The following is a 12,061-nucleotide window of genomic DNA, read 5'->3' as shown; positions in this document are numbered from 1 at the left end:
TAGCTACACCTCATGTCCATCAATGTATTTATTAGTTATCCTAGCTAGTTTAGCTAGCTAACCTACCGGACCTTCGACAGTGTGGGTCTCAATGTGAATCATTATAATAAAGGTTAATCACAAGCAGCATTATTAATAGGTAAATAAGTAGCAGGCCGTGGACCTCAGTGTTGTAGTCAGTGCATCACATCAGTGCACTGCGGCCTGGTTTATCACTGAGGACCTGATGTAAACCCTGGAGTGGGCCCACAGCTGCGGCAGGAGTGGGCATTGGGAGGGCTGATAGTTACCTCTGGGTGTCTAGGTTGCTGGCAAGCCCCTCAAAAACTGTGAGAAAATAAAGTAATTCCAGGAAAAAAGGTCATGCTGACCAGTACTGGTCATTATGGTTAATTCTAAGGTAAGAAAACCTGCTACTTTGCTCTAAATTAGGTTAGTACTTCTAACATTACATAAAAACAAACAAACAAAAAACAACAACAACACGAGCATTCTTGGATATAATTGCTTTGGAATATTTGTTTTCGTTGCTTTTCTTCATTGTCCCCAGTTTACTAATTTCCAATTTATTTTACAGTAGTTAGGTGTTTTCCACAATATTTCCACAATAAAAATCCTGGAAAGCTAGCACATCCGTTTTCATGTTCTCCCTGTGACACCGGTTTCCTCCCACAGTCCAAAAACATGGAGATTTGGCAAACTGGAAATTGCCCAGAAATGTGTGTGGTATGTAAGTTTGTGTGTGTAAATGCATGTAAGGCTGTGTCCCCAGATATGCCCAGATATATGCCCACTCTGTCCTGTGTTAATGCTGTAGTGCCTGATGTAGTCCTCCAGGTTGATGGTCATTTCTGGTTGAGAGTACACTGTGTGCTATTGGCTGCCGCTTCTCACCGGTATGTGGATGAGTGCTGAGTTTGAATGGTTGTGTGTAAAATGTGATTGTAAAGCGTCCTTGAGTTTCTAGAATAGTGATATGTCAGTGTAACTTCATTCATTCATTTCCCAAAGAAACGTTAAGTGCTAACATAAAACAAACAAACATTGAACTCTTAATATTGAGCAGGATAAGAGCTGTTAAAATGTGTTTAGGTTTGTTTGAACTCAGTGGCATTACGTAGACAATGCAGATATTTTATTGTAGCTGAGGATCAACAAACAGCCTTAGTAAAGTAAATATTGCATTAAATATCTTTTTGTCAGATTTAAAAATCTATCATAAGTAAAGCAAGTATGTACTGATACTGATATTGTACAATTCGATTTTCAAAGAATAGAAAAGATGCCGTTGTTGTGTCCAAAACAAATTGACGCTCACATGACTTTCCTTTCCTCCCACTAGCATCTAACCAACTCTTAATTTAAAGGTATTACCAACATATGGGTAATTATACCTCATATTTAGCTGCCAGTATCACCACTGGCCAGAAATGTTATCTGAGAACCCCTGCTGTACAATATACATGTTTTTATATATTTTATATACACTGACATACAGTACTGTGCGAACATTTTTGAATGAAATAATTTCTTATCTGTGAAGTTTTATTTAAATCATTAAAACACTAATATTATAACAAATACAAACAACATCCATACAAAATGTTGTGTGTTTACACTACCGTGTCCATAAAAAACATCTAGTTCTCCTTATGAAACTATAGAAATATATATAGTTATTATAATATCAACACCTAGTTTGAACAGGTGAGCTGATGATAAAACTGAAGGAATCCATGTCTGGCTGAGTGATGTCCAGGATAAATTTGGGCGATTTTTTTGTTACTTTTTATTATCTTTATATTTACATGCATTTCTTCTAATGTGTTTGGATGTTTCCACTAAGAACAGTCTTTTTGTTAAATAAATAATTTTTAAATAAAAAAATCTGCCTAAACGTGGTTACCATGGATGAGCTGTATTATGGATCAGATGGAGATAAATATGTGCCAGGTATTTACAAACTTAGATAAGTAACTCTAAAGCAGAGTCATTAGATATAAATTGTTCAAGTTGCAATGCAATGCATTACTTCCAGGCTTTCTTTATCTTCTTAGAAATGCTTCACTGTGTTGCTGAAGGCTGGACCAGTGCAGAGATCAGAAACTGTTCCTGTATTGTTAAATCCTCTTACCAGTTTATTCCACTAAAGCCAGTCACTGGCTAAAGTGTTAATCTGACAACTGTAGTGGATTACAGACAATACGCTACTGCATTTGAGATGCATGTGTAATTAATATCCTATTATCCTGCATCATGTAAGCATCAACAGTAAACAGTATATCCCGTAAAGAAAGATGAGAGGTCTTATGTTTAAGGTCTTATGTTCAGTCAGACCTTAAGTACTCTACAAATTTATTCTGAGCACACTGACCAACACATAAATGGAAGGACTGAATTCAGGTTTCTTGGCTGTATTTCTAGCTACATGTTGTGCCAAAGTAGGTTAAACTGCATCAGTTTGCATTGGGGTTAAATGGTTACACGTGTTTAACATGATATGCCTCAGGGTAACTTTTAGACACACGCACATTTAAATAATAAACAAGCTGTTGCTGTGGCTTGTTCAGTATTCCTGTTTACTCACAAACACTTGGCTATCAATAGAATACTGTTAGTTTGGTGATCTTATTTTGTCAATGTCACACAAAATATTGTGTTTATACTTTAATATTTTCCACCATGCCAATTCAAATGTATTTATATAGAGCTTATGCCAATAATTTTGACCACAAACCAGCTTGTGTCCAGGCCTCAGTGGTAATAGTGGCTAGAAAACTTTCCTCAGATGAAGAGGAAGAAACTTTGGTAGGAACCAAGACTCAAAGGAACCCATCCTCATCTGGTCAAAACCAGATTAGACTGTAATTTTAGTCACAGTTAGCTTTTTTTTCACCTCAGGTGAAGAATTCATTGTTGGACATGGGCTCTTTAAACAGTTGCAAGTATTCAATTTTGTCAGAGTATGTTTTTCTAAGAGAGTTTTAACACCTGAACATGCAGACCAAAGTCCAGAACAAATGATAAAAGTCACTGTATTCATTTGGTCACACTGCACTTTAGTGGCACTCCAGACTGTGTTAAGCAGCATTTTTCACAAGCAAGACTGAAAAGTCATAAAGACCAGACCAAACAGGGCATGTGTAAAGCACCCTTAGGACGCCTTTTTTTTTTACACCTGACAGTCTGGACCATAGTCTGAATCGTGTTTGATCTGTTTGTTACATTGTATACATTTGGTCTTGTTAGTTTTCACACTACAGTTTAGTAAGCATGATAAAAGAAGTTTGCTGCATCCTGTTCTGTCATCACCTATGTGGGCTGCATCTCCCTGTACTTGACCCTGTGTGGTTTGTAGAATTTTATCAGATTGCCGAGAAGCTTTGTGTAAAATTCTGCCTCTTTGCCAGAATCCAATTTGCAACAGAATGTTAGAAACAGATTACCCTCGGATTAATCTACAGTTACAGCAGATACAGGAATCACCAGGGTAATCTGTTGTGTCTATACTGCTATGTAATACGTGTTCACATGCGGAAGGGGAGTCAGATTTCAGCACAGGACCTTATTTTTTCTTTTTTTGTTATATAATGGGTAGCGAGAGAGTCCCTGACCGAAATTGACTTCTTCTTTTTGTGTGCATTTGTGTCACACAGCAGAATCAAGACTACTTTTACTTCTTCCTTACAACTAAGAGTTAATCTATAGGTACAGTAGATACATAAGGCACTATCTTAAGCTTTTGCATCTACTGTATAATGCACAAGTACATTCTTTGTGTACTTGATGTTGAGAAACACCCACAGGTTTCTATTTTAGGGTACTGTTTAGGGCCTGTCGAAAGTCCAAAATCATACAGTATCTATGTTTTTTGGCTTCACAAGCACTAGTGTTTTAGGTCATTGAATACTTTTAGCCAGGCTTGTGTTTTAGGCTTTGTGATTTAAAATATTAAATTAGGGAATTGTGTTTCAAACACAGTTATAACAATTCTTTAACAGCAAAAAATCATTATAAATAACAAATTCTTACTGTTTTTGTAAACACTCTTAATTATTATACCTTCTGAATAAGGGGTGGTGATATGGCCCTAAAATATTACAATATTTTAGGGTATTTTGTGGATAATGTTCTTGGTATTAAACTGAAAAATATTTAATTAATTTTAGGAATATACTACTGCAATAAAATAAATATAATATGCTTATTTCATGTCAGTTTAACAGTTTAAAGCAGTAAGTAGAAACTAAATAATCTGTAAACTTTTGTTTATTTTGTAAACATAAACATATTTCAATGTTCCAAAAAGGGCATTTAGTGCATGCATATAAACTTTTTTATGAAACAGTTTTACGAAAGTATGTTTATCACTTTTTTATTATTTATATAACTGTGTCATGATATATTGTGTATGATATGATATGGTACTCCCCTATTCCGAATTAAGATAAATATTCTCTGGACACATGGATTAGAATCAGCTTGTTCTTGGTCGCTACTACCCACAGAACTGTTTGTTTGTCATCACGGCTGCTTTGCTGTGTGACGTTATCAGTAGATGAGTGTGGCATTGTCTGTATTGTGAGGGAAGATCTGTGAGATAATGCATGTGTGATTCAGTGGCTGTATAGCAGGGTTTCCCTCTACACTGAGCTCTTTGTGGATCATTCACAAGATGCTAGGATTGCCTGATATGGACAAAATACCATATTATGCTGATAATGGTACATACTGTACATACTGTGGCCATGATGTTTATTTATAAAATTTAATATAATATTACTTTTTAATAATATATTTACGTTTGGCCTTATAACGTTCCAGTGATAATAAATGGGCAGTATTTATTCTTGTTCAGATAATTAACCATATTTTCTATGAATGGTAAAAATGATTTTTTTTTGCCTCAAATTAAGTATGCCAGAAGTAGAAGCAGCCAATAGACCAATGAAGTTGTGTCGTCATTTTGTAGACGGCGCCATGTTGTTTATGCCCATATTTGGGGTTCCGTGTCTAAGTGGTCCAAGTAAATACAGAATTTGAATGGGCTTTTCAAAACCTGGCCTCTGTCACATTCTGTGGTAAATAAATATGTTCAGAACTCTGTACGTTTTATTCTGTGTACATTTACCTCCTAAATATCACTGGATCCTGTGAATTTTGAGATCATTTAAGGGGAGTAATTAGAAAAATGCTAACTTTAAGCTAATGCTTAACTGACGTCACAGCACAGTGATTTCATTAGTTGGCTCAGCTGTGTTTAATATGCTGTAAAGTTACGGCTGGAGTTCGCTGGTGTTGTGGCGAAAATAGTCCCCGGCTGATCTCTGCAGCTAGGCTGGGAGGTCACTTCACTCTGCTGTAGCATTAGCTTAAAGTTAGCATTTTTCTCATTACGACTTTTAAACAATCTCGTAATTCAGAGGATCCAGTGATGTTTAGGAGTAAAATATACACAGAATAAAACATACAGGGGTCTAAACAGATTTATTTACCACAGAATGTGATAGAGGCGGGCTTTTAATAACCCCATTCATTTTTACTCATAGGGAAAAACCACTAGGACTACAGAATGACGCACAACTTCAGTGGTCTATTTAAGCAAAAAATATTTTTTTGGCAATAATAGAAAAACAATGAAGTGCATTACCCCCACTGTCCTGTAGTTGGCATCAATGGCAGTCACTAGTATCTCCCTTAATAATCTCAATAATTTTTGGTCCTTTTTTTGGCATACAATAAATACAAGAGCAAATATTGGTTTGAAACATCTAGCTGATGATTCTAAAAAAGCAATTATCATCTGATACAATACCATTTTTGTTGCATTTCATCCATTTAAACAAAAATTGTACACCGTCTATAATATGTTGTACAGTTGAGTCAATGTTCTTTAAGCAATGATTATATCAGCGATATTCTTTAAAATACATATTATTGATATGATTAGATGCAATATGAAAAGTTTCACAGTCTAATAAAAGATCATCATATTGGCCAGCTTTATTTGGCTGTGTTTTTCATTTGCATTATTGTTATGATGTGGACAAACGTAATTTAGATACAGGTTTAAACAGGGTCTTTTGATGTGGCTTGAGACTTATTTGAGGACGTCATAGCAGTGTGAATGCATCTGTCTCTTTAAGACTTAATTGACAACCAAAACTCCTCCCGGTCCAGATGAGGGACCAGTAATAATTGCCTGAATCAGGTTTCAGGTCTGATTAACAGAGCAATTTTTTTTCTAAGTGTAAATACATGTGGTTCAAACCTTATTAGGAAACAATTCAGATACTAATTATATGAAGTGAACAGGTGTAAATGGTTACTTAAGAAGAAATGTCCTTATTAATTAATATATTCATTAACAAATATTGTGACATTAGTCAATATAAAAAGAGCTGAGGATGTAATCTGTCCGTGCCCCTGTTTGAACTAACTGCTTGAATATGTGGGGGACAAGTTTTATGCCATGCCACACATTTCTTTTGAATCGATTGAGCATGGGTGCATCATTATAGAGAGCACGGTATTGAATATCTGTCAGACAAGCCCGGGTCCCTCTGGGGGAATGGCATAGCCCAAATGTGAAAGCTTTTCTTGCTGAATGGGCAGAGTGAGATTGGCTGCAGGGCTGAGTGGAGGAGGGAGGGGGAAGAAGGGAGGGAGGGATGGAGGGAGGGAGTGCTTAGCAGATAGCAGGAGCACACAATGAGTTAATGCATGGCAGAGTGAATGGATTAAGCTGTAGATGGCAGTGTGTTTGGCCGGCTGAACAGTACACCACCTTGGGGACGGCTGAGCTCCAGCAGCGTCTCCCCGAGCCTCCTGTGACCTCCTCTCCGGTTTCCTCCCACTCACTCATGTGTGCATCTAGATTGAAAGTTCAAAAAGCATGCACTGTGTAATTATGTGGCCTGATAATAAACCTGCTTGATGCTTTTGCTATGAGGATAAGAGCAATAAGGCATGACCTGATTATTGTATTAGAGAAAGAAAGAAGTGGAGGATGTGCTAAAGTGTTACTAACTTTTTATTATTTTATATTACGTAACTTTTATTTGTTTGTATTAAAAGTATAATGCTGAAGAAGTAGGCAATTATTCAAAAATATACCATAGTATTTTTTACTATATGTCGTAGGGGTGTAAAAAAGGGTTGATATTAGGGATGGGCGATATGGCCCTAAAATAATATCATGATGGTTTTTTCTCAGTAACAATACTCTTAGCGATATGACAAAATACCAAATAACAAAAGTTATTATATCTCTGTGGAGAAATAGTTTAATGAGCACCCTTTTAAAGAACAGTAAGCATTTAATTAATAAGAATGTTCAGAATTATAGAAAACATATATAAAAGTTGTTTGCATATCATAAATGATAAAAAAAACATTAACAAAGTAAAACTTTTTTTTAAACTAAACAAATATTGTCTTGTTCAAATTAGATGCCTCTCCTTACTAAATAAAAAAAAGGGTAATATTGAGGTCATCAGAAAAAGACTAAAGTTGTGTCCTAAATATTGACCCTTTCAGACCGGAATTATCTCCAGTGATGAAAAACATGTAAGAATCTACTTGAAATAAGACATAAACTAATGTCTCAGTTAATTATTCTATTTATTTCCAACATTCTTAAGCATTAATATTTTGTAATATTTAATAATGTAATAAATAATCAATGTATAATCAGCTAAGACATAACTTAACAATGTTTATTACATAAACATTAAAATAAGAAGTTATTTGATGTACCCTTATCGTAAAGTTTTCCCATACTTTGTTTTTTATTTTTGCATGTTGTAGTAGCACAAACAATATTTTGTATATGTAAATATTTATATTTGCTTTTTTATTCCAGTAAACTACTGTATAGTAAAATATTAAAGTAAAATTCTTTAAACAAGAAAATAGTAAAAAAAGTTGTGTTTGTAATTTTAATACACCAAACAGTGCCAGTTATTTACTGTCAATTTGTTACAATGGAATTATACTATATATATATAATATATATAATTATATTATATATTACCTCCAGTGATGGAAAAAAGTAAGAATGTTATTTTCTGTCTGTAATGCACAGAAAAGAAGACGCTAATATTATACTATTAAATCTATATAGCCAATAAATCCAATTGACTAAATAATTTGATAGTATTTTTATTTATTTTTATTTCGTAAACCATTTATAAACAGTAAAAAAACATTATTGAAAGGTGTTCTAAATCACATTAAATTAGTGAAAATTAGCTGTTAATTTGCCTCAATGGCTCTATTACTTCTGTTTTTTTGAATAGGACACAGTTACATTAGATTAATTGGTTTATAAACTTGTTCATTGGCTGTTCATAATCTTTTCTGATGAACAACAGCTCTCAAATAGTGTTATGTGCAACAAAAACAGGTACATGATGTCTATAGCAATGGATACAGGATCTGACAGGGGTAAACACTCATTTAATAATTGATAGTTGGTAAATGGTAATTGTTGACAGGCCTAGAATGTTTTTCAGACAATAGTTCTGAAAAGTGTTTTATGTAATTTGTCAGCTTTCTTAGCTCCTATTTTGCTCCTATTTTAACATATAGGTTGTAGTGTATTTCCCCCTTGTATGTTTCATGTATGAGTAAAGCATTTTATAAACACACCACTAGAGGTCAGGGTTGACTAGCGGATTTCACACAGCCGGTCTTTCAGAAGACAAACCGTGTAAAAGAATGATGTTTCAGATCAATTTTAAATCAGGTCTCCAAGTCAGAATAACAAAAAAAACACCAAGACAAACAAACCCTCAGCATGTCATGCTGGACTGTCATGATTCATGACATTCGTACAGACTGAAGCTCTCCGCCTGAAAAATGCAAAACCAGAGCTCTTCATTAGAGCGGCTGAATTAATGTTTAATTTGGCAGACGGAAGACAGGAAGTTGTCATCTGCTCTTAACAACTGGCCGAACCCTCAGTCAAGTGCTGCGGCTCCAGCCGACACCCGTCAGTGTCATAGGGCGATCGGTCGGGCGAGACCGGCCGTGTCAGGTTGAGTGATATGTTTCAGAACAGTTGGAGCAGCACATCAAACACAAGTCTGTCTGTTGCACTTGCCCCTCCACCTCACAGGTTTCTCTTCCTCTGTAAACGTTATTCTCTCTCTTTTCCTTTTTTTCTTCCAACAGACACTCCATCCGTCCATCTGTCCATCTTATAAATGCACTGTGGCTACGCTTTCTGGGAGAAAAAGTCCCGACCCCCCTTCCCTCCTTCCTCCTTCTCCTCCTCCTCCTCCTCCTCTTCCTCCCCTCCTTCCCTCCCCTCCACCAGCAGAAGGTGTGAGAGAGCGAGAGTTGGACAAAGCCGGACGGTGAGGGCCCGATGATCCTGCGGCCCGCTGGTCAAAATTCCACACACACAGGGCAGACTAAGTAAACCTGTGCCAAGCTGTGTTGGCCAGTCCCAGAGGCCTGGTGGAGGAGAGCTGTGACCCGCCCGCCCCTGAGATGCCCTCGCTGCCCAACGATGGAGGTGAGTGCCACCCTCTGATGGGTAATTAAAGAGTTTTACACCATGAAACAAAACGGCTTGAACACAGATAAACAGTACAGTATTGGAGAGAAAGAAAATATAAAGATAAGATCATGATAAGATGCCTTTATTGACATTATGCAGGGTACAATTGAAATGAGCAGCAATCCAACAGCACTTTACAACACACAGGACCATAAACCTAATCAACGTTCTATTGTCACGTCTTTATTTACACGATATTATTGCATATGATATGATAACACACGCAATAATGAAGACAACTGTTTATTTACCGCTTTCTGTGTTTTTTAAACAATGAATGCTCACAAAACAAGCATATTTGATCAGTGCACACTGTATATCTGTAGTTATAGTCATATACAACTCTGCAAAAAAAACACATAAAAAAGAAGAGTTTCTTTGATTTTACCAAATTGAAAACCTCTGAAATATAATCAAGAGGAAGACGGATAATCACAAGCCATCAAACCAAGCTAAACTGCTAGAATTTTCACACCAGGAGTGGCATCAAGTTGTGTGTAAGACTGGTGGAGGAAACCATGCCAAGATGCGTAAAAATTGTGATTAAAAACCAGGGTTAGTCCACCAAATATTGAATTCTAAACTCTTAAAACGTTATGAATATGAACTTGTTTTCTTTGTATTATTTGAGGTCTGAAAGCTCTGCATCTTTTTTGTTATTTCAGCCATTTCTCATTTTCTGCAAATAAATGCTCTAAATGACAATATTTTTATTTAGTAATTTGGGAGAATTTTTGTCCGTAGCTTATAGAATAAAACAACAATTTTTGTTTCACTCAAACTGTACCCAATAAATATCAAAATCAGAGAAACTGATTCAGAAACTAAAGTGTAAAATAAATAAAGTCTCTTTATTTTTTGCAGAGCTGTAGTATATGAACATGGATCCCAAAATTATGAAAGCTACTGTATGTCATGTCATATAATTCTTTTAAAATGTTCAAGTTAGAGTGGAAAATACATTAACATCACCAATAATGTCATATTTAAATTAATGTAAATAAGCTAAATAAGTAAAATGCTGGACTATCATTCGGCATGTTTCTTGTTACTGTGCAGAACGTTATTGTGTATTGTTTCACAGACAGATATACATTTATACAAAGCGTATCAATGACATAATGACATAATCCGTTCTACCAGTAAAAGCATGTCGACATGTTGCGAGTTCCCGGTGACACTGTTCTCCAGGCTTTACATGGGCCTTTAGCTCACACCCTTGAATAAGAAGAGAGAATGGCTTTGGGTTGGGGGCCGTGTGTAAGAGAACGGATGCCTGGCGTTAAGCTCTGACAATGCATACACAGTCTGAATGATAACAGAAGGTCATCTTCAGCAGAAAGAAGCCTTCTGTTTTCCTCTTGGCAGTCATTTGCATTCACATTAGTTCCAGAAGTGATGCCAGGAGCAGGTTGTGGCTTGTGAGCTCACCTATCCTGTCACTAACACTGCGACTGAATTTTCCACAGAGGATCAAAGGACGTCCCCCGAGAATGTGCCGCCTGCGCTGTCCAATCAGAATGGCGTGAAGAGGAAGGTGCGCACCAAGAAGAAGAAAGGCGTCATCACTGCCAATGTGGCAGGAACCAAATATGAGATAGGTATGAAAACCAGTGTATATCAAGATACTATCAGGAATCATGATAAAGCAAGGTGTAAACAACCTATCTCCTTACATCCAGTGAGAATCTACGATACACACCGTCTTAGATGATAAGAAAGCTATTAACTCAATGTTTGAAACTGCTGCAGAAACGTTCTTCTTTGCTGGAGGTTTTCTGGTTTTAGTGCTTAACAGGAAATTCAAAACTGAGGAAAGCAGATACTTTTAACATGTACTGTATTTTTCGCACTATAAAATCCTTTAATTTTCCCAAAAAATCCTCCGTGCACCTTATAATTCAGTGCATCTTATGTATAAGTTATATTTTAGTTAGTTCTCCAGCACTGGGGCTGGAGTAGAATTAGCATCAGCCGCTAACTGCTATTTTCCTGTTCAGATGTACAGTTGTGGTCAAAAGTTTACATACACTTGTAAAAAAACATAATGTTATGGCTGTCTTGAGTTTTCAATAAGTTCTACAACTCTTATTTTTCTGTGATAGAGTGATCGGAACACATACATGTTTGTCACAAAAAACAGTCATAAAATTTGGTTCTTTCATAAATTTATTATGGGTCTGCTGAAAATGTCACCAAATCTGCTGGGTCAAAAATATACATACAGCAACATTAGTATTTGGTTACATGTCCCTTGGCCATTTTCACGGCAACTAGGCGCTTTTGGTAGCCATCCACAAGCTCCTGGCAAGCTTCAGGTCGAATGTTTGACCACTCTTCTTGACAGAATTGGTGCAGTTCAGCTAAATGTGATGGTTTTCTTGCATGAACCCGTTTCTTTAGCACTGTCCACATGTTCTCAATGGGGTTTAAGTCAGGACTTTGGGAAGGCCATTCTAAAACCTTAATTCTAGCCTGGTTTAGCCATTCCTT

General features: G+C 36.3%; 1 protein-coding gene across 5 annotated transcripts in view; it reads left to right on the top strand.

Annotated features, from left to right (window-relative positions):
- The window catches only part of ttll7 (tubulin tyrosine ligase-like family, member 7), a 113,076-nt gene that overhangs the window by 680 nt on the left and 100,335 nt on the right, over positions 1–12,061 (top strand). For all 5 annotated transcript variants that reach the window (XM_022669748.2, XM_022669747.2, XM_022669749.2 and 2 more), the window contains exons 2-3: positions 9,178–9,523; positions 11,038–11,169. In XM_022669748.2, coding sequence (XP_022525469.2) covers positions 9,499–9,523; positions 11,038–11,169 — 157 coding nt within the window. In that variant the 5' untranslated portion in view covers positions 9,178–9,498. The remainder of the gene's footprint in view (positions 1–9,177; positions 9,524–11,037; positions 11,170–12,061) is intronic.

The sequence above is a fragment of the Astyanax mexicanus genome, chromosome 16 (genome assembly GCF_023375975.1).
Source record: "Astyanax mexicanus isolate ESR-SI-001 chromosome 16, AstMex3_surface, whole genome shotgun sequence".
Lineage (NCBI taxonomy): Eukaryota > Metazoa > Chordata > Actinopteri > Characiformes > Acestrorhamphidae > Astyanax > Astyanax mexicanus.
This window is presented reverse-complemented; position numbering and strand designations above follow the sequence as displayed.